Source organism: Oncorhynchus masou, chromosome 12 (genome assembly GCF_036934945.1).
Source record: "Oncorhynchus masou masou isolate Uvic2021 chromosome 12, UVic_Omas_1.1, whole genome shotgun sequence".
Classification (NCBI taxonomy): Eukaryota; Metazoa; Chordata; class Actinopteri; order Salmoniformes; family Salmonidae; genus Oncorhynchus; species Oncorhynchus masou.
Window position 1 is genome coordinate 94,816,657 of NC_088223.1, and position 27,152 is coordinate 94,843,808.

The 27,152-nt window shown below is 44.7% G+C and overlaps 1 protein-coding gene across 1 annotated transcript in view; it reads left to right on the plus strand.

Moving 5' to 3' along the window:
* Positions 1–3,330: 3,330 nt before the first annotated feature.
* The window catches only part of LOC135551090 (transcriptional coactivator YAP1-like), a 32,807-nt gene continuing 8,985 nt past the window's right edge, over positions 3,331–27,152 (plus strand). Inside the window, exons 1-5 of the mRNA XM_064982497.1 lie at positions 3,331–4,123; positions 15,908–16,107; positions 16,334–16,491; positions 16,947–17,048; positions 25,212–25,366. Coding sequence (XP_064838569.1) covers positions 3,914–4,123; positions 15,908–16,107; positions 16,334–16,491; positions 16,947–17,048; positions 25,212–25,366 — 825 coding nt within the window. The 5' untranslated portion in view covers positions 3,331–3,913. The remainder of the gene's footprint in view (positions 4,124–15,907; positions 16,108–16,333; positions 16,492–16,946; positions 17,049–25,211; positions 25,367–27,152) is intronic.

Genomic DNA, 27,152 nt, shown 5'->3' on the forward strand with positions numbered 1-27,152 from the left:
AGGATTATGAGGAAACATATTAAGATCCACAACATTTATTCCATGGGACAAAACTAGGTCCAGAGTATGACTGTGACAGTGAGTAGGTCCAGAGACATGTTGGACAAAACCCACTGAGTTGATGATGGCCCCGAAAGCCTTTTGGAGTGGGTCTGTGGACTTTTCCATGTGAATATTAAAATCACCAAAAATGTGAATATTATCTGCTATGACTACAAGGTCCGAAAGGAATTCAGGGAACTCAGTGAGGAACGCTGTATTTGGCCCAGGAGGCCTGTAAACAGTAGCTATAAAAAGTGATTGAGTAGGCTGCATACATTTCATGACTAGAAGCTCAAAATACGAAAACGTCTTTTTTTTTTGTAAATTGAAATTTGCTATTGTAAATATTAGCAACACCTCCGCCTTTGTGGGATGCACGGGGGATATGGTCACTAGTATAACCAGGAAGAGAGGCCTCATTTAACACAGTAAATTCATCAGGCTTAAGCCATGTTTCAGTCAGGCCAATCACATCAAGATTATGATCAGTGATTAGTTCATTGACTATAACTGCCATTGAAGTGAGGGATCTAACATTAAGTAGTTCTATTTTGAGATGTGGTATCACGATCTCTTTCAATGACAGGAATGGAGGAGGTCTTTATCCTAGTGAGATTGCTAAGGCAAACACCGCCATGATTAGTTTTGCCCAACCCAGGTCGAGGCACAGACACGGTCTCAATGGGGATAGCTGAGCTGACTACACTGACTACACTGACTGTGCTAGTGGCAGACTCCACTAAGCTGGCAGCCTGGCTAACAACCTGCTGCCTGGCCTGCACCCAATTTCATTGTGGAGTTAGAGCCCTGTCTATGTTGGTAGATAAGATGAGAGCACCCCTCCAGCTAGGATGGAGTCCATCACTCCTCAGCAGGCCAGGCTTGGTCCTGTTTGTGGGTGAGTCCCAGAAAGAGGGCAAATTATCTACAAATTCTATATTTTGGGAGGGACAGAAAACAGTTTTCAACCAGTGATTGAGTTGTGAGACTCTGCTGTAGAGCTCATCACTCCCCCTAACTGGGAGGGGGCCAGAGGATGAAGTACCTGAGGTGGTAGGTGTGGTGAAGATCTCTGAAGAAGTACCTGAGGTGGTAGGTGTGGTGAAGATCTCTGATGAAGTACCTGAGGTGGTAGGTGTGGTGAATATCTCTGATGAAGTACCTGAGGTGGTAGGTGTGGTGAAGATCTCTGATGAAGTACCTGTTGTGGCAGGTGTGATGAAGATCTTTGATGAAGTACCGGATGTGGCAGGTGTGATGAAGATCTCTGATGAAGTACCTGTTGTGGCAGGTGTGATGAAGATCTCTGATGAAGTACCTGTTGTTGCAGGTGTGATGAAGATCTCTGATGAAGTACCTGTTGTGGCAGGTGTGATGAAGATCTTTGATGAAGTACCGGATGTGGCAGGTGTGGTGAAGATCTCTGATGAAGTACCTGATATGGTAGGTGTGGTGAAGATCTCTGATGAAGTACCTGATATGGTAGGTGTGGTGAATATCTCTGATGAAGTACCTGAGGTGGTAGGTGTGGTGAAGATCTCTGATGAAGTACCTGTTGTGGCAGGTGTGGTGAATATCTCTGATGAAGTACCTGAGGTGGCAGTTGTGGTGAAGATCTCTGAAATATGTGAGGTCGCAGGTGTGGTGAAAATCGATGATCAAGATAACAATTAATCTGGTCCAGTAGGAGTGACATTTTTTGAGAAATTGGACCCCTGCCTTTAGGTTGACCCATATGTGGTTTTGGGTGGGGTGAAGAAGGAGTTGGGTACTGTTCAATCAGTGAAAGTAACCCAAAGTGGACTTGTGATTATTTTTTGTGTTTCTTCCGCCCAGAGGGAGCGGGCACTAAGTGCCACGCGACTGGGGAGAGGACCTGTTACTTGCTTTGCTCTCAGGAAGCTAAGCAGGGTTGGTCCTGGTCAGTCCCTGGATGGGAGACCAGATGCTGCTGGAAGTGGTGTTGGAGGGCCAGTAGGAGGCACTTTTTCCTCTGGTCTAAAAAATATCCCAATGCCCGAGGGCAATGATTGGGGACACTGCCCTGTGTAGAGTGCCGCCTTTCGGATGGGACGTTAAACAGGTGTCCTAACTCTCTGCGGTCATTAAAGATCCCATGGCACTAATCGTAAGAGTAGAGGTGTTAACCCCGGTGTCCTGGCTAAATTCCCAATCTGGCCATTAAACCATCACGGTCACCTAATAATCCCCAGTTTACAATTGGCTCATTCATCCCCCTCCTCTCCCCTGTAACTATTCCCCAGGTTGTTGCTGCAAATGAGAATGTGTTCTCAGTCAACTTACCTGGTAAAATAACAGATAAATGAACAGGGCGCCATTGAAAGGAGTGATTACTGTGGTGGTGGGAAGGGTGGAGATGGATCAACTAAAGTTGAAGATTCGCAGTGTCTGTGACGTGCGACTCAGGCCCGGTGGCGAGCATGGTGAAACAGCAGAGTCACTGTCTTTAAAAATGTAAATAAAAAGCAACACAATAAAATAACAATAACAAGGCTGTTGTTAGGATATATCCGTTTTCCTGAAATATCCTAGATCTCTCTTTCTTGTTCCGAACCCACTACCTTGTTTCAGGTGCCAAGCTTATGGTGACGTTGCAACAGTGTGTTGGAGGGAGATTCCTAAATGTGAGACGTTTCTAGGAGGGCAAGAGACAAAGGAATGTGTAGTTTTGGCAAAAGAAGCGGAATGTGTTAACTGTAAGGGTGCCCATGTTGCTGGGGTCTGATGAGAGAGAGACAGGTTGAGGTTGCCAGTGTCAGAGTAGTTCAGAGGGTTTTGTACGCTGAGGCAGTGAAGAAAGTAGAGGAAGGGTGAGGGATCCTAAGAGGCTCCCAGTGAATAGTAGACCTTTTGCATTCATTGCCATGGTTATCAACTGTACCGCAGAAATGGAATATTAATCACAGAAAATAGTTTTGTGGTGGCAGCTGCAGAGAAGTACTTGGGTTTATTGCATTTTACTGCAGAGGAGTGACAGGGAGTGTTGAATTGTAGTGTACAGTTGTCTCAGGCTGGGTGCCTGGTGGTGAAAGGTCAGAAAGGGTCAAAGTAGTGGAATGGGGTGGTGTTTTTTAAAATGTATTTATAAGTGAAGGGTTAGTTGGCAGGGTAATTGTTTTCCTTTTTATTTTGTTTCACGGTGTACTGATTTCCACTCCAGTGGAAGAAGAATAAGAAATAAAGGAGACATTGCCCTCTGCTGGGAGCCTTTAACCATAGACTGTAAAAATAACCTTGTAACCCCGCCTCTCACTGGTCACATGAGACTCTAAGGCTGTAGCCTGTCCTATCGACAGTTTGGAACAACTTTGGAAAACTGAGATTTATTACCACGTAAACACCTATTTTTCACCAAATGAAACTATGTAGAGGACTTAATTTCGGACAGTATGCAGAAATCACATTTGGGAGTAGCTGGGACGGTTTTCGAGTCCAGCGGTTGAAGAAAAGCGATCATCAGACGAAGTTTCTGTAGGGGAAAAAAGTTGAGTGCAACTCGTCTGTCTGAGGTTTGTGGGACGGGCCGTCTGGCTGGCTGGATGCGTGTTTTCAGCGCCGAGGAGTTTGGAAATTCACGAAGGAAACTAACATAACTATTTCATTTGATGGTGCAGGATAATAATGTTTTGCCAGTTTATTAAATAACGAATTACAGAAAACACTATAAGAACTTTCAAAATTAAAATCCACAAAAACAAATTAAACTACAAAGAATATCCGTTCTTTGTAGTCAGTTTAGGGGTCGTCTTCCATTTAACTCTGAACCGTTTCTCGTTTTGGAATCATTCGTTATCATTCATAATTAACTGTTCAGTTGTTTTAATTGGACGCATCACCTCTGGAAGACAACATGGACGCGCGACAGGGTCAGTGCGCGCCCCCGGTGGGGCAGCAGATCGTGCACGTCCGCGGGGACTCCCAGACGGATCTGGAGGCTCTGTTTAACTCCGTGATGAACCCTAAAACCTCCGCCCTGCCCCCCTCCTCTCTGCCTATGAGGATGAGGAAACTTCCAGACTCCTTCTTCAGACAGCCGGATCCCCGATCACACTCCAGACAGGTAGGTAACACGCCTCACACAGGCACACACACTCCAGACGTGGTAGGTAACACACTATTATGGTATTTATCCAAACAAGAGATGGCTACTAGATGGCTGCTGCTAGAGGCTACACACAGTTGGGAGGATATGAGGTGTTCAGAGGCTATGCTTCAGTGCAGGACAGGCTCATCATGGATGGATGGTGTTGGAGAACAGCCCAACTTTTCCACTGAGGACAAGGATTTGATTTGGAAGACAAACAACTAAAGAGCTAAGAATGAGTTTGTTCCCAGCAAGGATTAACATCACATTGATGTGAATTTTTTTGATTGTTTATGTGATTGACTACATTCAGTAATGAGGGCAACTTTAGTTTTAGAAGTGGGTGGGGGGGGTAACCAGACAGGGGGTCTTGGGGTCCTCCCCCACAATTTCTTTGGTATCTGAAGCACATTTCCTGCATTTCGCATTTCTATACAATCCATTATGACACATGGCTCTTCTAGCTGTCTCTATTTAGAACAAACAAAAGTAAGCAAAAACGCCCACAATCATCAAACTAGGTAAGAGATCGTTATTAAATATGTTTAAGTGATTTATAAGACTGAACTAGATCAAAGGAAAGTCATAATCAATATTGTGTTGTACGTTTAATCAATAGCCTAACATGTAAACAGCTCTTTAAAAAGTACAAAGATCTTTTATTGTTTGTCTTTATTAAGACATCCTCTATCAAATTTCAGCCAACCACCTGCATGCCCGACCCGCACCAGTCCAGTCAATAACTAAATTCTCTCCCCGACCCTCCCACCAGTCTAGTCAATAACTAAATTCTCTCCCCGACCAGTCCAGTCAGTACCTCAACTCCCTCCCTGACCAATCTAGTCAATAACTAAATTCTCTCCTCGGCCCTCACCAGTCGAATCAAAACTCAACTTTCTCCCCCACCAGTCTAGTCAAAACTCAACTTTCTCCCAACACAATTTCTTTCACACTTGATGTATTATTTTATTCCCAAGGGAAATGTTTGGAAACACACAGAAACGCATAGACCTACACAAATACAGTACCAGTCAAAAGTTTGGACACACCCACTGGTTGATGCTTATTTATAAAACCCTCTTAGGCCTCACTTCCCTCTATCTGAGATATCTCCTGCAGCCTTCATTCTCCACATACAACACCCATTCTGCCAGTCACCTTCTGTTAAAGGTCCCCAAAGCAAACACATCCCTGGGTTGCTCCTCTTTTCAGTTCGCTGCAGGTAGCGACTGGAACGAGCTGCAACAAACACTCAAACTGGACAGTTTTATTTCAATATTTTCATTCAAAGACTCAATCATGGACATTCTTACTGACAATTGTCTGTTTTGCGTGATGTACTGTTGTCTCTACCTTCTTGTTCTTTGTGCTGTTGTTTGTACCATGTTGTGATGCTACCATGCTGTGTTGTCATGTTGTGTTGCTACCATGTTGTTATCATGTTGTGATGCTACCATGCTGTGTTGTCATGTTGTGTTGCTACCATGTTGTTATCATGTTGTGTTGCTACCATGCTGTGTTGTCATGTTGTGTTGCTGCCATGCTATGTTGTTGTCTTAGGTCTCTCTTTATGTAGTGTTGTGTCTCTCTTGTTGTGATGTGTGTTTTGTCCTATATTTATATTGTATTTATTTTTTATTTTAATCCCAGGCCCCCGTCCCCACAGGAGGCCTTTTGGTAGGCTGTCATAATACATTGTTCTTAACTGGCTTGCCTAGTTAAAAAAAATATATAAAAAAATGTCACTGTAACCTGCAACTTCAATTAAATGGAAGAAAAACCTACTCATTCAAGGGTTTTTCTTTCTTTTGACTATTTTCTACATTTTAGAATAGTAGTGAAGACAAACTATGAAATAACACATGGAATCATGTAGTAACCCAAAAAGTGTTAAACAAAACAAAATATATTTGAGATTCTTCAAATAGCCACCCTTTGCCTTGATGACAGCTTTGCACACTCTTGGCATTCTCTCAAACAGCTTCACCTGGAGTGCTTGTCCAACAGTCTTGAAGGAGTTCCCACATATGCTGAGCACCTGTTGGCTGCTTTTCCTTTACTCTGCGTTCCAACTCATCCCAAACCATCTCAATTGGGTTGAGGTCGGGTGATTGTGGAGGCCAGGTCATCTGATGCAGCACTCCATCACTCCCATCCGGGCTAGGCCGTCATTCACACTGTGACAGTAGTTTTGATTTAGAATGGAACATTATCATGCACCTTTATGGAAACCGGGGCAGCGGGAAAAATACATGTCATCTATGCAGTTAAATAGCGAATGCCAGGCAGGCTATACTCCTGCGGTAAAGATTAGCAATGGAAAGTTAAGAAATAAATATAGTAGGCCCAGTGACGACTTAGTAAAAATAATAATAATACAAAATAAAATAATTATATACACTGCCATTCAAAAGTTTGGGGTCACTTTGAAATGTCCTTGTTTTTGAACGAAAAGCAACAAAAAATCAATTTAAAAACGTCAAATTGATCAGAAATACAGCGTAGACATTGATAATTAGAGGTCGACCGATTAATCGGAATGGCCGATTTGAAGTTTTCATAACAATCAGAAATCGGTATATTTGGACACCGATTTGGCCATTTTTTAAATATATATTTTTTTACACCTTTATTTAATCTTTATTTAACTAGGCAAGTCAGTTAAGAACACATTCTTATTTTCAATGACTGCCTAGGAACGGTGGGTTAACTGCCTCGTTCAGGGGCAGAACGGCAGATTTTCACCTAGTCAGCTCGGGGGATCCAATCTTGCAACCTTACAGATGGCTAGTCCAACGCTATAACCACCTGCCTCTAGTTGCACTCCTGTAACGTGAATGCAGTAAGCCAAGGTAAGTTGCTAGCTAGCATTAAACTTAACTTATAAAAAAACAATCAATCAGTAAATCATATTCACTAGTGTAACTACACATGGTTGATATTACTAGTTTATCTAGCGTGTCCGGACATTGCATATAATCTGACTGAGCATACAAGCATACAAGTATCTGACTAAGCGGTGGTAGGCAGCAGCAGGCTTGTAAGCATTCATTCAAACAGCACTTTCGTGCGTTTTGCCAGCAGCTCTTCGTTGTGCGTCAAGCATTGCGCTGTTTATGACTTCAAGCCTATCAACTCCCGAGATGAGGCTGGTGTAACCAATGTGAAATGGTTAGCAGAGTGCGTACTAATAGCATTTCAAACGTCACTCGCTCTGAGACATGGAGTGGTTGTTCCCCTTGATCTGCATGGGTAACGCTGCTTCGAGGGTGGCTGTTGTCGTTGTGTTGCTGGTTCGAGCCTAGGGAGGAGTGAGGAGAGGGACGGAAGCTATACTGTTACACTGGCAATACTAAAGTGCCTATAAGAACATCCAATAGTCAAAGGTTAATGAAATACAAATGGTATAGAGGGAAATAGTCCTATAATTCCTATAATGACTACAACCTAAAACTTCTTACCAGGGAATATTGAAGACTCATGTTAAAAGGAACCACCAGCTTTCATATGTTCTCATGTTCTGAGGAAATTAAACGTTAGCTTTCTTACATGGCACATATTGTACTGTTACTTTCTTCCCCAACACTTTGTTTTTGCATTATTTTAAACCAAATTGAACATGTTTCATTATTTATTTGAGGCTACATTTATTTTATTGATGTATTATATTAAGTTAAAATAAGTGTTCATTCAGTATTGTTGTAATTGTCATTATTACAAATAAGTGTAAAAAAATCGTCCGATTAATCGGTATCAGCGTTGAAAAATCACAATCGGTCGATAATTTTGTAAATTACTATTGTCGCTAGAAACGGCAGATTTTCAATGGAATATCTACATAGGCGTACAGAGGCCCATTATCAAACCAACACTCCTGTGTTCCAATGGCACGTTGTGTTAGCTAATCCAAGTTTATCATTTTAAAAGGCTAATTGATCATTAGAAAACCCTTTTGAGGCCTCCCGGGTGGCACAGTGGTTAAGGGCGCTGTACTGCAGTGCCAGCTGTGCCACCAGAGACTCTGGGTTCGCGCCCAGGCTCTGTTGCAACCGTGGGTCCGTGGGGCGATGCACAATTGGCCCAGCGTTGTCCGGGTTAGGGAGGGCTGGCCGGTAGGGATATCCTTGATTCATCGCGCACCAGCGACTCCTGTGGTGGGCCGGGCGCAGTGCACGCTAAACAAGGTTGCCAGGTGCACAGTGTTTCCTCCTACGACACTTTGGTGCGGCTGGCTTCCAGGTTGGATGCGCGCTGTGTTAAGAAGCAGTGCGGCAGTGCGCACTTTCAACCTTCGTCTCTCCCGAGCCCGTACGGGAGTTGTAGCAATGAGACAAGATAGTAGCTGCTAAACAATTGGATACCACGAAATTGGAGAGAAAAAAGGGGTAAAAAGAAAGAATAAAAGAAAACCATTTTGAAATTATGTGAGCGCATGCTGAAAACTATTGTTCTGATTTAAAGAAGCAATAAAACTGTCTTTGGACTAGTTGAGTATCTGGAGCATCAACATTTGTGAAACTCGTCAATCTATTCTTGTTATGAGAAATGAAGGATATTCCATGTGAGTAATTGCCAAGAAACGAAAGATCTCATACAATGCCGTGTACTACTCCCTTCACAGAACAGCGTAAACTGTCTCTAACCAGAATAGACAGAAGAGTGGGAGGCCCCGGTGCACAATTGGGCACGAGGACAAGTACATTAGAGTGTCTAGTTTGAGAAACAGATGCCTCACAAGTCCTCAACTGGCAGCTTCATTAAATAGTACCCTCAAAACACCAGTCTCAACGTCAACAGTGAAGAGGCGTCTCTGGGATGCTGGCCTTCCAGCCAGAGTTCCTCTGTCCATTGTCTGTGTTCTTTTGCCCATCTTAATCTTCCCTTTTTGTTGGCCAGTCTGAGATATGGCTTTTTCTTTGCAACTCTCCCTAGAAGGCCAGGTGGAAACGGCGGACCCCTAACCCAGTCAAACCCTAACCTGGACGACGCTGGGCCAATTGTGAGCCGCCCTATGGGACTCCCAATCATGGCCGGTTGTGATGCAGCCTGGAATCAAACCAGTGACACCTCTAGCACTGAGATGCAGTGCCGTAGACCGCTGTGCCACTCGGGAGCTGTCTGTTTGTTTGAATTGTATGAGGAAGATTAGCTTAATCTTGAAAATACACAGTAATCTACAGCAGCATTCTAGAATACACAGTAATCTACAGCAGCGTTCTAGAATGCACAGTAATCTACAGCAGCGTTCTAGAATGCACAGTAATCTACAGCAGCATTCTAGAATGCACAGTAATCTACAGCAGCGTTCTATAGAATGCACAGTAATCTACAGCAGCGTTCTAGAATGCACAGTAATCTACAGCAGCGTTCTAGAATGCACAGTAATCTACAGCAGCGTTCTAGAATGCACAGTAATCTACAGCAGCGTTCTAGAATGCACAGTAATCTACAGCAGCGTTCTATAGAATGCAACAGTAATCCTGCTCACAACACTCAGCAGCGTTCTATAGAATGCACAGTAATCTACAGCAGCGTTCTATAGAATGCACAGTAATCTACAGCAGCGTTCTAGAATGCACAGTAATCTACAGCAGCGTTCTAGAATGCACAGTCATCTACAGCAGTTTATGCTCCGAGGAACACGGTTCCGAACACTTACCAACACTCAGATCTGGATCTCTGTGCTGTAGCTTGGCCCAGCTCCTGCTCAGCTGGAACACTCAGCTCCGGCTCAGCTGGAACACTCAGCTCCGACCCCGCTGGAACACTCAGCTCCGACCCCGCTGGAACACTCAGCCCGACCCCGCCTGTCCCCGACTTCCCCGCCCACTCAGCTCCGACCCCGCTGGAACAGCTCCTGCTGCAGCTGGAACACTCAGCTCCGACCCCGCTGGAACACTCAGCTCCGACCCCGCTGGAACACTCAGCTCCGACCCCGCTGGAACACTCAGCTCCGACCCCGCTGGAACACTCCTGCTCAGCTGGAACACTCTCCGAGCTCCTGCACTCAGCTCCGACCCCGCTGGAACACTCAGCTCCTGCTCAGCTGCAACCCCGCCGACCCCGCTCACTCAGCTCCGACTGGAACACTCAGCTCCTGCTCAGCTGCAGCCCCGCCGACCCCGCTGGAACACTCAGCTCCGACCCCGCTGGAACACTCAGCTCCTGCTCAGCTGGAACACTCAGCTCCTGCTCAGCTGGAACACTCAGCTCCTGCTCAGCTGGAACACTCAGCTCCGACCCCGCTGGAACACTCAGCTCCTGCTCAGCTGGAACACTCAGCTCCGACCCTGCTGGAACACGCAGCGACTAAAAACAATAGAAAATGTTAATTGTTTGTGTAAATAAATGTTTAAACACAACTTGAATGCTTTTGGTTTACTCTTTTCAAACTAGGGAATACTAATTACATACCTGGATCATCCGGTGCATGTTGAATGTCCGTGACCCCCTCCACCTCCGTCACTACTCCGCTCAGGAGTATAATACCGGCAAGTCGCTCATCAACGGGGTTGAGTTCCGTTGTCCCCTTTCCCCCTCCCGTGGCACAAACACCCCTGTCGGTGTAAGAGGCTATACGCCTTATTGGCCTCTGCTTTTATGTCGGACCACTTCTTCTTTTATTTCTGAGAGGGTCCGACCTTCTGAGCCATCAGCGTTCACAGCGTCCGCCACATGCTGCCCCTCTAACGCCCACACTCTGTCCACCAAATGATATATTTTGTTTTTTCAACCTCCTCTACGAGAACTTCCATTTCAGTGCAGGCGGGAGGGATTGTTAATTGCACTACCGAACTGCCCCTAATCAAAACGAAACAAAACGGCCTAAACCCAGCCGTCAGAAAACACAGAAAATTTAACTTTTTTCAATGTGTCAATCACTCTCGAGGCATCTGGGACCCACGAGCTAAGCCCAAGGGACTACTAGGGGGGCACTTGAACATTCGTAGTGTCATTCCAAAAAGTGATCAAATTCAACATCTACTCACAGACTCCAACCTTGACTTTCTCTGCCTCTCAGAGACATGGCTCCATAAACACTCTCCATATGCTGCTTTGATTGTGCCTGGCTACAATGTTTTCAGGAGAGACAGGATTGAAGGAAGAGGAGGTGGTGTGATGATTTACATTAAAGAACATATCCGATGTAAACAAATTGAGTGGTCATGTGATAATGAACTAGAATGTATCGGCCTGAAAGTTACACTGTCTCCCCAAATGTCTTTTACCCTCATTGGAATGTATAGGCCACCTTCCACCAAAAGTGTTTTTTGATCAGTTTAATACCATGCTTAGGGAATGTGATTTTGGGAAAGAGGTCATCTTAATGGGAGATTTTAACATTAATTATGAAGACAAGTGTTGTAGGAAAACCCTCAAACGGATCACTAATACCTTTGACCTTACACAGCTAGTTAAAGGGCCAACCAGGGTGACTTGTTGCTCTAAAACACAGATTGATTTGGTGTTCAGTAATAAACGAGAGAGAGTGACTAAATCATTCAATATGGTTACTGGGCTGTCTGATCATAATCTGACACTTATAGCCAGAAAGCTGTCTAAGAGCAGGTTTAACCTCTCTACTGTTAGAAAGCCGGATCAACTCAGAATACCTAAGAGTGAATTAAACTATTTTGAAAAAGCAACTAAGGGAATAAACTGGAATGATCTCTTGTCCTATACAGACGTGGAAGCTGATAGTCAGGTTTTTCTATCCACAATCCAGACTACAATAAATGGCTTCCTAAAGAAAATCAAATCCAAACCTGGCCAAAAGAGCACTCTTCCTTGGCTAAATGGAGAAATCTGGAAATTGATGAAAGAACGGGATTATGCTCTAAAAATAGCCCTACAATCTAAATTAGAGCATGACAGACGTAGGTTTACCATGTTGAGAAATAAGGTGATGAAAGAAATCAGACAGGCCAAGGCAAACTTTTTTATTAACATAATTGGTGAAGCAAAGGGAAATTCTAAATTGATATGGGAGAATCTAAAAAAGTTAACAGGGAAAGACCATAGTAACACTGCAAAAAGACTAGAAATCATGGTGAATAACAATCTAACACAGGATGCAGTCGAAATAGCAATAGCCTTCAATTCCTACTTTTATTGACTCTGTCAGGGCACTGACACAGAACCCCTCCACTGGTTTCTTGGGCTCAGTGCTAGTGAATAACACTCAACCTGTCTTCATCATAAGGGAGGTTTCTGAGTCAAAGGTGAACAAGGTGATTAGCTCACTAAAGATCTCTAATGCCAAAGATGTGTTTGGGATGGACTCTACCTTTCTTAAAAACTACAAAGAGTCACTCATTGGCCCCATTACTAAGGTCACCAACACATCTATTGGTCTCGGTGTGTTTCCAAGGGTATGGAAGTTGGCCATAATAACGGCCATCTTTAAATCAGGCGACCCTGCTGACGTGAGTAACTACAGGCCCATTAGTATGCTACCTGTGGTGTCAAAGGTTGTTGAGAAGTGTGTAGCAGAACAACTGATTGCCCACCTCAACAACAGCCCCTTCACATTACACTCCATGCAGTTTGGCTTCAGAGCAAAACACTCCACAGAAACGGCCAACTGCTTTCTTCTGGAAAATGTGAAGTCCAAGATGGACAAAGGGGGTGCTGTTGGGGCTGTGTTTCTGGACCTAAGGAAGGCTTTTGATACTGTTAACCATGAGATTCTCATCACAAAATTGTCCAAGTTCAACTTTTCCCCTGATGCCTTGAGATGGATGAAGTCATACCTTGAAGGCAGAACTCAGTGTGTCAGAGTGAGCAATGAGCTGTCGCCCACTCGTAGCTATGATGTGGGCGTGCCCCAAGGGTCAATACTGGGGCCCCTCCTGTTCAGCCTGTACATTAATGATCTGCCTTCTGTCTGTACTGGGTCTGAAGTTCAAATGTATGCAGATGATACAGTGATATATGTGCATGCAAAGAGCAAACAACAAGCTGCACAAGAACTCACTACTGTAATGGTCCAGGTTACAAAGTGGCTCAGTGACTCGTGTTTGCATCTCAATGTGAAAAAAACTGTTTGCATGTTCTTCACAAAGAGGGCAACAGATGCTACTGAGCCAGATGTCTATGTGTCAGGGGAGAAGCTCCAGGTGGTATCCGATTTTATAAGTACCTTGGCATCATACTTGATTCCAACCTCTCTTTTAAAAAGCATGTGAAAAAGGTAATTCAAATAACTAAATTCAACTTAGCTAATTTCCGATTTATACGAAATTGTTTGACTACAGAGGTAGCAAAACTGTACTTCAACTCTATGATACTCCCCCACTTAACATACTGCTTGACTAGTTGGGCCCAAGCTTGCTGTACAACATTAAAACCTATTCAGTCTGTCTACAAACAGGCTCTCAAAGTGCTTGATAGGAAGCCCAATAGCCATCATCATTGTCACATCCTTAGAAAGCATGAGCTCTTGAGTTGGGAAAATCTTGTGCAATACACCGACGCATGTCTTGTATTCAAGATCCTTAATGGCCTGGCTCCCCCTCCACTCAATATTTTTGTTAAACAGAAAACCCAGACATATGGCAGCAGATCCACAAGGTCTGCCATGAGAGGTGACTGTATAGTTGCCCTAAGGAAAAGCACCTTTAGTAAATCTGCATTCTCTGTGAGAGCTTCCCATGTCTGGAATACACTGCCATCAGACACACATAACTGCACCACATATCACACTTTCACAAAATGCTTGAAGACATGGCTAAAGGTCAATCAGATTTGTGAACATGGTCCCTAGCTGTGTGTTGCCGCTTTCCATGTTGTCTGTAGCTTGTGAGGTGTGGAAACACTTTGTTGCTTTTATGAATTTTGTCTTGCTGCTTTTTGCTCTATGTTGCTCTGTCTGTATGCTACGTCTTGCTTGTCCTATGTTGCTCTGTCTGTATGCTATGTCTTGCTTGTCCTATGTTGCTATGTCTTGCTTGTTCTATGTTGCTATTGTCTATATTGTAATTGTTTTTAATAACCTGCCCAGGGACTGCGGTTGAAAATTAGCCGGCTGGCTAAAACCGTCAATTTTACTGAAACGTTGATTAATGTGCACTGTCCCTGTAAAAATAAAAATAAACTCAAACTCAAACACTGGGCAAATTATTATTATTTTTTTTGCCTTTGTCGGGATTTGTCATCATGCAGTCAGTAAGGATGAATATTAATTAGGGGCATTTCACTGACTTTATAGTTAACTATGGGCGTTAAAATGGTGGGACAAGACACTCGCTCACATGCGCCAAATTTTGAGTTGATTGTGATTTATAAAGGGAAACCGACATGGGACATGCGTGTGCACTTTTCTAAATCAGAATATTTTTGTGCATGAGCACTTTCTTTGTTTCGTGAATCCTCCGCACAGTTTTATAAATGAGGCCACAGGTCTGGCAGAATCTGTGCAGAAGATCTAGGTGCTGCTGTAGGCCCTCCTTTGTTGGTGACACAAGCACCAGATCATCAGCAAACAGACATTTCATTTCAGATTCTAGCAGGGTGAGACCGGGTGCTGCAGACTTCTAGTGCCCTTGCCAATTCGTTGATATATACAGTTGAAGTCGGAAGTTTACATACACCTTAGCCAAATACATTTAAACTCAGTTTGTCACAATTCCTGACATTTAATCCCTGTAAAAATTCCATGTTTTAGGTCAGTTAGGATCACCACTTTATTTTAAGAATGTGAAATGTCAGAATAATAGTAGAGAAAGTGATTTATTTCAGGTTTTATTTCTTTCATCACTTTCGTCGTGGGTCAGAAGTTTACATTCACTCAATTAGTATTTGGTAGCATTGCCTTTAAATAGTTTAACTTGGGTCAAACGGTTCAGGTAGCCTTCCACAAGCTTCCCACAATAGGTTGGGTGAATTTTTGCCCATTCCTCCTGACAGAGCTGGCGTAACGGAGTCAGGTTTGTAGGCCTCTTTGCTCACACACGCTTTTTCAGTTCTGCCCACAAATTTTCTATAGGATTCAGGTCAGGGCTTTCTGATGGCCACTCCAATACCTTGACTTTGTTGTCCTTAAGCCATTTTGACACAACTTTGGAATTATACTTGACTGACTGATGTTGGTTCAATATATCCACATAATTGTCCTGCTTCAGGAAGCCATCTATTTTGTGAAGTGAACCATCTCTCCTGCAGAAAGCACATGATGCTGCCACCCCCGTGCTTCATGGTTGGAATAGTGTTCTTCAGCTTGCAAGCCTCCCCTTTTTCCTCCAAACATAACAATGGTCATTATGGCCAAACAGTTCTATTTTTGTTTCATCAGACCAGAGGACATTTCTCCAAAAGTACGATCTTTGTCGCCTTGTGCAATTGCAAACCGTAGTCTGGCTTTTTTATGGCGGTTTTGGAGCAGTGGCTTCTTCCTTGCTGGGCGGCCTTTCAGGTTATGTCAATATAGGACTCATTTCACTGTGGATAGACACTTTACCTGTTTCCTCCAGCATCTTCCGACTTCAACTGTATGTTGAAGAGGGTGGGGCTTAAGCTAAATCCCTGTCTTAACCAACAGCCTTGTGGAAAGAAATGTGTTTTCTTTGCCAGTTTTAACCACATACTTGTTTTGTGTACATAGATTTTATAATGTGGTATGTTTTTCCCCCAACACCACTTTCCATCAGTTTGTATAGCAGATCCTCATGCCAAATTGAGTCGAAGGCTTTACCTTTGTTTTGGTTTGTTTGTTTGTCAATTAGGGTGTGCATTAAGTGGTATGCTTGTGTGTCTGTTTAGGCCAGTTCAGATGGGACCATCGTTGGGTCTCTGACACCTCATCATGTGCGTGCCCACTCCTCTCCCGCCTCGCTCCCCATCAATGCCCTTTCTGCCCCAGCAACCAGTGCCATGGCAACACAGCCGCTCCCTGACGACGTGCCCCTCCCTCCGGGCTGGGAGATGACCAAGACTCCCTCAGGACAGTGCTACTTCCTCAAGTAGGTATCTATGTGTGGCAGGTAAAACCAGTCCTAAATCAGCAGGTTAAACCAGCTCCTAAACTGCAGCAGACTACGGAAGCCTGTTAGGGGAAAAACCTCACGTGGAGAAACAACACTAACCAATCTGACTGGCTAACCAACAACCAATTACATGGCTCAGAAATCTACATCCTCTACTGTCTCTTAACTTTGTATGTATGTGTGTGTGTGTGTGTGTGTGTAGTCACCTGGACCAGACGACCACATGGCATGACCCCCGTCTCTCCCATCTCCAGACCAACGCAGCGGCCCACCTGCTCTCTGCTCCCCCGCCACACACACACACCCTCGCACACCCTGCACCCAACACACACACACAGAGTAACACCAGCTCCAACACAGGTACCACCCTCTTTTTCTCTCTCTCCGTCTCTGTCTCTCTGTCCCTGTCCCTCTCTCTCTCCGTCTGTCTGTCACTCTCTCTCTTTCTATCTGCCTGTCTCTCTCTCGCTGTCTCTCTCTCTCTGTCTGTTTGTCTCGCTGTCTCTCTTTCTCTCGCTGTCTCTGTCTCTTTCTCTCACTCTGTCTGTTTCTGTCTCTCTGATCTGTCTGTTTCTGTCTCTGTGTCTCTCTCTGTCTTTCTCTCTCTCTCTCTGTCTCTCTGATCTGTCTGTTTCTGTCTCTGTGTCTCTTTCTCTGTCTTTCCCTGTCTGTCTCTCTCTGTCTTTCTGTCTCTGTCTTTTTCTCTCCTTAAATTTTGTATTAATTGATTATATTTCATTCTTGTTGACATTACCACTAAAAGTAGTGCTCTCCTTTATCTCCATGCCTCCCTCTGTCCTGTGTGTCCACTCCAGGCCCCCTCCCCGAGGGTTGGGAACAGGCAGTGACTCCTGAAGGAGAGGTCTACTACATCAACCACATCACCAAGACCACCTCCTGGTTAGACCCACACCTAGGTAACAGTAATGAGAGAGAGAGAGAGACACTGAGAGAGAGCGAGCAAGGGACAGAGAGACCAACACCTAGGTCACAGTAGGAAGGCCAACAAAAATTCAGAAATTTCCGTACAACATTTTCCGTCAAGACATCTGCTAAAGGGGGCGGAGTTAGCCTGCAGAGTTGTGTCTTACTTTTCAGGTCTGTGCCCAAACAGTTTGAGCTTCTACTTTCCATCTCTCCAGAAACAAGTATTTCACTGTTGCCACTTATTATAGACCCCCCTCAGCCCCCAGCTGTGCACTGGACACCATATGTGAATTGATTGCCCCCCATCTATCTTCAGAGCTCGTACTGTTAGGTGACCTAAACTGGGACATGCTTAACCTGTCTAGGACCGCTAGCGGAACCCCCCGCAACAGCCAGTGAAAGTGCAGGGCGCCAAATTCAAAACAACAAAAATCTCATAATTAAAATTCCTCAAATATACAAGTATTTTACACCATTTTAAAGATAAAATTCTCGTTAATCCAGCCACAGTTCAGTAGAACATGCGGTGATATTGCAGAGAGCCACATCAATTTTCGGAAATAGTCATAATAAACATTGATTAAGATATGACTATTATACATGGAACTTTAGATAAACTTCTCCTTAGTGCAACCGCTGTGTCAGATTTCAAAAAAACTTTACGGAGAGCAAACCATGCAATAATCTGAGTACAGCCTTTAGACAACAAAGCAGCCAAAAAGATACCCGCCATTACTCAGAAATAGCATTTTAAATATTAACTTACCTTTGATGTTCTTCATCAGAATGCACTCCCAGGAATACCAGTTCCACCATAAATGTTTGATTTGTTTGATAATGTCCATTAGTTATGTCCAAATATCTTCTTTTGTTAGGGCGTTTGGTAAACAAATCCAAAAGCGCTTTCAGGTCGTGCCGAACGTCCGACGAAAGTATGGAATCAATCTTTAGGATGTTTTTAACATAACACTTCATTAATGTTCCAACCGGACAATTCCTTTGTCTGTACAAATGAAGTGGAACGTAGCTACCTTTCATGTGAGCGTGCCAGACCACTCGCTCAAAGAGCCCTTATGACCCCCTCCTTTAGAGTAGAATCCTCAAAACAGGTTCTAAATACTTTTGACATCTAGTGGAAGCATTGAGAAGTGAAACATACAGTGGGGCAAAAAAGTATTTAGTCAGCCACCAATTGTGCAAGTTCTCCCACTTAAAAAAGATGAGGCTTGTAATTTTCATCATAGGTACACTTCATTATGACAGACAAAATTAGAAAAAAAATCCTGAAAATCACATTGTAGGATTTTTAATGAATTTATTTGCAAATTATGGTGGACAATAAACTTTTGTTATTGATTAAATACTTATCTCAATACTTTGTTATATACCCTTTGTTGGCAATGACAAAGGTCAAATGTTTTCTGTAAGTCTTCACTGTACGGTTTTGTAAGGTTTTCACACACTGTTGCTGGTATTTTGGCCCATTCCTCCATGCAGATCTCCTCTAGAGCAGTGATGTTTTGGGGCTGTTGCCGGGCAACACGGACTTTCAACTCCCTCCAAAGATTTTCTATGGGGTTGAGATCTGGAGACTGGCTTGGCCACTCCAGGACCTTGAAATGCTTCTTACGAAGCCACTCCTTCATTGCCCGGGCGGGATCATTATCATGCTGAAAGACCCAGCCACGTTTCATCTTCAATGCCCTTGTTGATGGAAGGAGGTTTTAACTCAAAATCTCACGATACATGGCCCCATTCATTCTTTCCTTTACACGGATCAGTCGTCCTGGTCCCTTTGCAGAAAAACAGCCCCAAAGCATGATGTTTCCACCCCCATGCTTCACAGTAGGTATGGTGTTCTTTGGATGCAACTCAGCATTCTTTGTCATCCAAACACGACGAGTTGAGTTTTTACCAAAAAGTTATATTTTGGTTTCATCTGACCATATGACATTCTCAATCTTCTTCTGGATCATCCAAATGCTCTCTAGCAAACTTCAGACAGGCCTGGATATGTACTGGCTTAAGCAGGGGGACACGTCTGGCACTGCAAGATTTGAGTCCCTGGTGGCGTAGTGTGTTACTGATGGTAGGCTTTGTTACTTTGGTCCCAGCTCTCTGCAGGTCATTCACTAGGTCCCCCCGTGTGGTTCTGGGATTTTTGCTCACCGTTCTTGTGATCATTTTGACCCCACGGGGTGAGATCTTGAATGGAGCTCCAGATTGAGGGAGATTTTATAACGCAAATAAAAACTCCCCATCCCCGGATCCAAAGGGATTGTGACTAAAGCCTCAGCGTTTGATTTCTGAAAATCAAGCTTAGCAGTGGTCTTGTATGTCTTCCATTTCCTAATAATTTACCTATTGCAGATTCAGTCTTCCCAGCCTGGTGCAAATCGGTCTAAGGTGCCTTTTCTTAACAATTTTGTTTCTGGTGTCCTTTGACAGCTCTTTGGTCTTGGCCATAGTGGAGTTTGGAGTGTGACTGTTTGAGGTTGTGGACAGGTGTCTTTTATACTGGATAACAAGTTCAAACAGGTGCAAACATTAATCAATCCTCACAGGTGTTTTTTCAACATATCTCTTCATTGTGTTCTTGAGGACAGAGGAGCCTCTTAAAGGTAAATGAAGTTACAGGTCTGTGAGATCCAGAAATCTTGCTTGTTTGTAGGTGACCAAATACTTATTTTCCAACATCATTTGCAAATAAATAAATACAAAATCATACAAATCCTATTTTCTTGATTTTTTTTCTCATTTTGTCTATCATCGTTTAAGTGTACCTATGATGAAAATTACAGGCCTCTCATCTTTTTAAGTGGGAGAACTTGCACAATTGGTGGCTGACTAAATACTTCTTTACCCCACTGTAACTAATATCACTTTTTGTGACAAAATATCTTGTTTAAAACGGGAACGTTTTTCTTCCAAAAATGAAATAGCGCCACCATAAGTGTAAGAGGTTAAAGAAGAAGTTACTGTATCTTCAATGGAGGCTGAGTTGAAAAACGACAAACCTCAGATTTCCCACTTCCTGGTTGGATTTTTCTCAGGTTTTCACCTGCCATATGAGTTCTGTTATACTCACAGACATCATTCAAACAGTTTTAGAAACTTCAGAGTTTTCTATCCAATTCCAATCAAATACTAATACTAATAATATGCATATATTAGCATCTGGGACAGAGTAGGAGGCAGTTCATTCTGGGCACGCTATTCATCCATAAGCTATTATCTGATGATAGCACCAACAGTAAACAATGGGTTAGCATATTTCAACCCTGCAGGCGCTACACAAAACGCTGAAATAAAATATAAAATATGCATTACCTTTGACAAGCTTCTTTTGTTGACATACCAATATGTCCCATAAACATCACAATTGTTCATTTTGTTCGATTCATTCCGTCCATATATATCCAAAATGTCCATTTATAAATGGTCTGATCCAGAAAAAAACAGCTTACAAAAAACGCAACGTCACTACAAAATATTTCAAAAGTTGCCTATAAACTTTGCCAAAATATTTCAAACTACTTTTGTAATAGAACTTTAGGTATTTTTAAACGTTAATAATCGATCAAATTGTAGACGGTGCAATCTGTGTTCAATACAGGAATGAAAACAAACCAGCGCTACTTTTCACATCTTGCACAACTCACAAAAGTGTTACCCAGTTCCTAGTTGGCCTACTTCTTCATTGCACAAATGAATAACCTCAACCAAATTCCAAAGACTGGTGACATCCAGTGGAAGCGGTAGGAACTGAAAACAGGTTCCTAAGCAATATCCCTTGGCAATGACAACTCAGGGAACAGAGAGAGGCAAAAAAATCTGAACAGTTAGTCCTCTGTGTTTTGCCTGCTACATAAGTTCTGTTATACTCACAGACATGATTCAAACAGTTTTAGAAACTTCAGTGTTTTGTATCCAAATCTATGAATAATATGCATATCTTATATTCTTGGCATGAGTCGCAGGAAGTTGAAATTGGGCACACTATTTATCCAAAAGTTAAAATTCTGCCCCCTAGCCCCAAGAGGTTATTAAAACCTGTCTAGGACTGGGGTTCCGCCAACAGCCAATGAAATTGCATGGCGCCAAATACAAATCAAATTTCTCAAACATACAAGTATTAGGCACCATTTTAAAGATAAAATTCTCGTTAATCCAGCCACAGTGTCTGATTTTCAAAAATGCTTTACAGCGAAAGCTCCACAAGCGATTTATGTTAGGTCACCACCAACTCGCAACCACAGAGAGAGACAGAGAATCCCAGTGGTTATAGAGGATGTCACAGAGAGAGACAGAGAATCACAGGACACCTGATAAAACAGGAGAATTAAAGCGAATGTTACGGACACCCACCCACCCACTCACTCACAGGAACAGTTATGGAAGCCCTAGTCTCATGCAGTGGTTTTCAACTGCTGTGCCTTGGGGAACTCTAGTGTTCCACCAAACCTAATTCTCTAATCTAGATCTATTTTAAATGTGAACTACCAAACATTCTCTAATCTAGATCTCTTAAATGTGAACTACCAAACATTCTCTAATCTAGATCTCTTTTAAATGTGAACTACCAAACGTTCTCTTTTAAATGTGACCTGTGGAATGTTGATTTGGGAGCACCCAAGATTATCACTCAGATCATACAATACGTCTGTATTGTTCTTCCATCTGCATCTGTCTGCATTGTACTCCATCTGTATTGCCCTCCGTCTGCATTGTCTATCCGTCTGCATTGTCTATCCGTCTGCATTGTCTCTCCATCTGTATTGCCTTCCGTCTGCATTGTATATCAATCTGCATTGTCTCTCCGTCTGCATTGCCACTCCGTCTGCATTGCCCCCTATCTGCATTGCCCCCTGTCTGCATTGCCTCTCCGTCTGCATTGCCTCTCCGTCTGCATTGCCTCTCCGTCTGCATTGTCACTCCGTCTGCATTGTCTCTCCATCTGCATTCTCTCTCCATCTGCATTTTTCTATCCATCTGCATTGTCTCTCTGCCTGCATTGTCGCTCCGTCTGCATTGCCCCCCTATCTGCATTGCCCCTCTGTCGGCATTGCCCCTCTGTCTGCATTGCCCCTCTGTCTGCATGGCCCCTCTGTCTGCATGGCCCCTCTGTCTGCATGGCCCCTCTGTCTGCATGGCCCCTCTGTCTGCATTGCCCTCTGTCTGCATTGCCTTTCCGTCTGCATTGTACTCTCTCTGCATTTTTTCTTCCCTCTGTATTGTTTTTTCCAGTGCACTTTGGCTGTTTTGTATCATTTGAGGGGTGCACATCAGTAGCAAAGATATTTGTATCATTTTACTGATTGTACCTCTGCCATAAAGGCTCGAGCTGCTGCTTTCAAGGAGGGGGACACTAATCCAGACGCTTATAATAAACCCGCTATGCCCTCATTCGAACCATCAAACAAGCAGAGCATCAATACAACAGTAAGATTGCAGGACTTGAAAATTATTACGGATTACAAAGGGAAACCCGAGCTGCCCAGTGACGCGAGCCTACCAGACGAGCTTAAATGCCTTTTATGCTCAGTTTGAGGCAAGCAACACTGAAGCATGCACGAGAGCACCAGCTGTTCTGGATGACTGTGTGATAACACTCTCGGTAGCCGATGTGAGCAAGACCTTTAAACAGGTCAACATTCACAAAGCCGCAGGGCCAGACAGATTACCAGGACGTGTACTCAAAGCAAGCGCAAACCAACTGGAAAGTGTCTTCACTGACATTTTCAACCTCTCCCTGACCGAGTCTGTAATACCTACATGTTTCAAGCAGACCACCATAGTCCCTGTGCCCAAGGAAGCGAAGTTAACATGTCTAAATCATTACCGCCCTGTGGCACTCACCTCTGTAGCCATGAAGTGCTTTGGAAGGCTTGTCATGGCTCACATCAACAGCATCCTTCCGGACACCCTAGACCCACTCCAATTGGCATATCGCCCCAACAGATCCACAGATGACGCAATCTCAATCGCACTCCACACTGCCCTTTCTCACCTGGACAAAAGGAACACCTATGTGAGAATGCTGTCCATTGACTACAGCTCAGCGGGGCGCGAGAGACGGGCAGGGAGGGCGCGAGAGACGGGCAGGGAGGGCGCGAGAGACGGGCAGGGAGGGCGCGAGAGACGGGCAGGGAGGGCGCGAGAGACGGGCAGGGAGGGCGCGAGAGACGGGCAGGGAGGGCGCGAGAGACGGGCAGGGAGGGATGCGAGAGACGGACAGGGAGGGAAGGAGAGACGGACAGGGAGGGAAGGAGAGACGGACAGGGAGGGAAGGAGAGACGGACAGGGAGGGGGAAGGAGAGACGGACAGGGGGAGGGGGACAGGGAGGGAAGGAGAGACGGACAGGGAGGGGGGAAGGAGAGACGGACAGGGAGGGGGGTGTGAGAGACGGACAGGGAGGGGGGTGTGAGAGACAGACAGACAGGGAGGGAGGGAGGGGGGTGTGAGAGACAGACAGACAAACAGACAGGGAGGGAAGGAGAGACAGACAAACAGACAGGGAGGGAAGGAGAGACAGACAGACAAACAGACAGGGAGGGAAGGAGAGACCGAAACAGAGAGTGAGAGTTGCCTCAAGGCCAGAGAGAACAGTCTGGTTAAACAGGAACAACTGGTAGATAAGACACTCCCTAACGGTCACACAGACCCTGACACTTGTCTCCCTCCCTAACATTAACCCCTGACCCTGTCTCCCTCTCGAACATTAACCCCTGACTTCTTCCTCTCTAACATTAATCCCTGACCCTGTCTCCCTCTCTAACATTAACCCCTGACCCTGTCTCCCTCCCTAACATTAATCCCTGACCTGGTCTCCCTCCCTGACCCTGTCTCCCTCCCTAACATTAATCCCTGACCCGGTCTCCCTCCCTGACCCTGTCACCCTCTCTAACATTAACCCCTGACCCTGTCTCCCTCCCTAACATTAATCCCTGACCCTGTCTCCCTCTCTAACATTAACCCCTGACCCTGTCTCCCTCCCTAACATTAATCCCTGACCCTGTCTCCCTCCCTAACATTAACCCCTCTCTCTGTCTCCCTCCCTAACATTAATCCCTGACCCTGTCTCCCTCCCTAACATTAATCCCTGACCCTGTCTCCCTCCCTAACATTAATCCCTGACCCTGTCTCTCTCCCTAACATTAACCCCTGACCCGGTCTCCCTCCCTAACATTAACCCCTGACCCTGTCTCCCTCCCTAACATTAATCCCTGACCCTGTCTCCCTCCCTAACATTAATCCCTGACCCTAACATTAACCCCTGACCCTGTCTTCCTCCCTAACATTAACCCCTGACCCTGTCTTCCTCCCTAACATTAACCCCTGACCCTGTCTCCCTCTCTAACATTAATCCCTGACCCTGTCTCCCTCCCTAACATTAACCCCTCTCCCTGTCTCCCTCCCTAACATTAACCCCTCTCTCTGTCTCCCTCCCTAACATTAATCCCTGACCCTGTCTCCCTCTCTAACATTAACCCCTGACCCTGTCTCCCTCTCTAACATTAACCCCTGACCCTGTCTCCCTCCCTAACATTAATCCCTGACCCGGTCTCCCTCCCTAATCCTGTCACCCTCTCTAACATTAACCTCTGACCCTGTCTCCCTCCCTAACATTAATCCCTGACCCTGTCTCCCTCCCTAACATTAACCCCTGACCCTGTCTCCCTCCCTAACATTAACCCCTGACCCTGTCTCCCTCCCTAACATTAACCCCTTACCCTGTCTCCCTCCCTAACATTAATCCCTGACCCTGACCCTGTCTCCCTCCCTCTCCCTCCCTAACATTAACCCCTGACCCTGTCTCCCTCTCTAACATTAACCCCTGACCCTGTCTCCCTCTCTAACATTAACCCCTGACCCTGTCTCCCTCCCTAACATTAACCCCTCTCTCTGTCTCCCTCCCTAACATTAATCCCTGACCCTAACATTAACCCCTGACCCTGTCTCCCTCCCTAACATTAATCCCTGACCCTGTCTCCCTCTCTAACATTAACCCCTGACCCTGTCTCCCTCTCTAACATTAATCCCTGACCCGGTCTTCTTCCCTACCATTAACCCTGACCTGACATTAACCTGACCCTCTCTTCCTCCCTGACCCTGTCTCCCTCCCTAACCTCTGACCCTGTCCTCCCTCCAGTCCAGAGTGCTGTAGCCCAGGTGAAGCCCTCAACCCTGACCTCTGACCCGGTTGGCATTGCGACAGTGGTAACCAAGCGCAGGCAGCAGCTGCAGGTGGAGAAGGACAGGCTGAGGCGGAAACAACAGGACCTGGCCCGTCCAATCAGAGTACAGGTCAGGGGTCAAACACACTGGAATATATATGGATATTATGTTCTATACTGTGCCTTCAGAAAGTATTCACACCCCTTGACTTACCACATTTTATTTCAAAGTGGGTTTAAAATGCATTTCATTCTTTAAAAAAAATGTTATGTAAACAATCTACACAAAATACTCTGTCAAAGTGGAACAAAAATTTTGAACATTTGTAAAACATTTATGAAAAATAAAACACAATAATACACTATATATACAAATGTATGTGGACACCCCTTCAAAACAGTGGATTTGGCTACTTCAGCCACACCTGGTACTGACAGGTGTATACAATTGAGCACACAGCCATGCAATCTCCATAGACAAACATTGGCCAAACCCAGATTTGGCCGTCGGACTGCCAGAGGCAATTTGGAACTCGGTAGTGAGTGTTGCAACTGAGGACAGATGATTTTACACGCCACACACTTCAGCGGTCCTGTCCTGTGAGCTTATGTGACCTACGGCTGAGCCGTTGTTGCTCAGAGATGTTTCCACTTCACAATAACGACACTAATAACTGACGGGGCAGCTCTCGTCGGGCCGAAATCTGAAGAACTGACTTGTTGGAAAGGTGGCATCCTATGACGGTGTTGAAAGTCACTGAGCTCTTCAGTAAGGCCATTCTACATTCAAAATGGCACTGTCTTAGGATGCCACCTTTCCAACAAGTCAGTTCTTCAAATTTCGGCCCTACTAGAGCTGCCCCGTCAGTTATTAGTGTTGTTATTGTGAAGTGGAAAGTGTAGTCCGGTGGAAATTTGTCCTTTTGGTCTGGAGTCCAAATTGAAGATTTTTGGTTCCAACCGCAGTGTCTTTGTAAGACGCGGTGTGGGTGAACGGATGATTACATTTCACCTTGATTTAACCAGGTAGGCCAGTTGCTGGAGTGCTGCAGACATGGTTGTCCTTCTGGTTCTCCCATCTCCACCGAACTCTGGTAGAGTGGCCAGAAACTCTGTCAGAGTGACCATTGTGTTCTTGGACACCTCCCGAACCAAGGCCCTTCTCCCTTGATTGCTCAGCTTGGCTGGGTGTTCAGCTCTAGGAAGAGTCTTGGTGGTTCCAAACTTCTTCCATTTAAGAATGATGGAGGTCACTGTGTTCTTAGGGACCTTCAATGCTGCAGACAAAATGTAGTACCCTACCCTTCCCCAGATCGGGGCGGCAGGTAAGCTAGTGGTTAGAGTGTAGAGGAGGTAGGGTAACCTAGTGGTTAGAGTGTAGAGGAGGTAGGGTAACCTAGTGGTTAGAGTGTAGAGGAGGTAGGGTAACCTAGTGGTTAGAGTGTAGAGGAGGTAGGGTAACCTAGTGGTTAGAGTGTAGAGGAGGTAGGGTAACCTAGTGGTTAGAGTGTAGAGGAGGCAGGTAAGCTAGTGGTTAGAGTGTAGAGGAGGTAGGGTAACCTAGTGGTTAGAGTGTAAAGGAGGCAGGTAAGCTAGTGGTTAGAGCGTTGGGCCAGTACCAGAAAGGTTGCTAGATTGAATCCCTGAGCTGACAAGGTAAAAATCTGTCGTTCTGACCCTGAACAAGGCAGTTAACCCACTGTTCCTAGGCCGTCATTGAAAATAAGAATTTGTTCTTAACTGACTTGCCTAGTGAAATTAAGGTAAACACAATTGACACAATCCAGTCTCAGAGCTCTATATACAATTCCTTCCACCTCATGGCTTGGTTTTTGCTCTGGCATGCACTGTGGGATCTTAAATAGACAGGTGTGTGTCTTTCCAAATCATGTCCAATTAATTGAATTTACCACAAG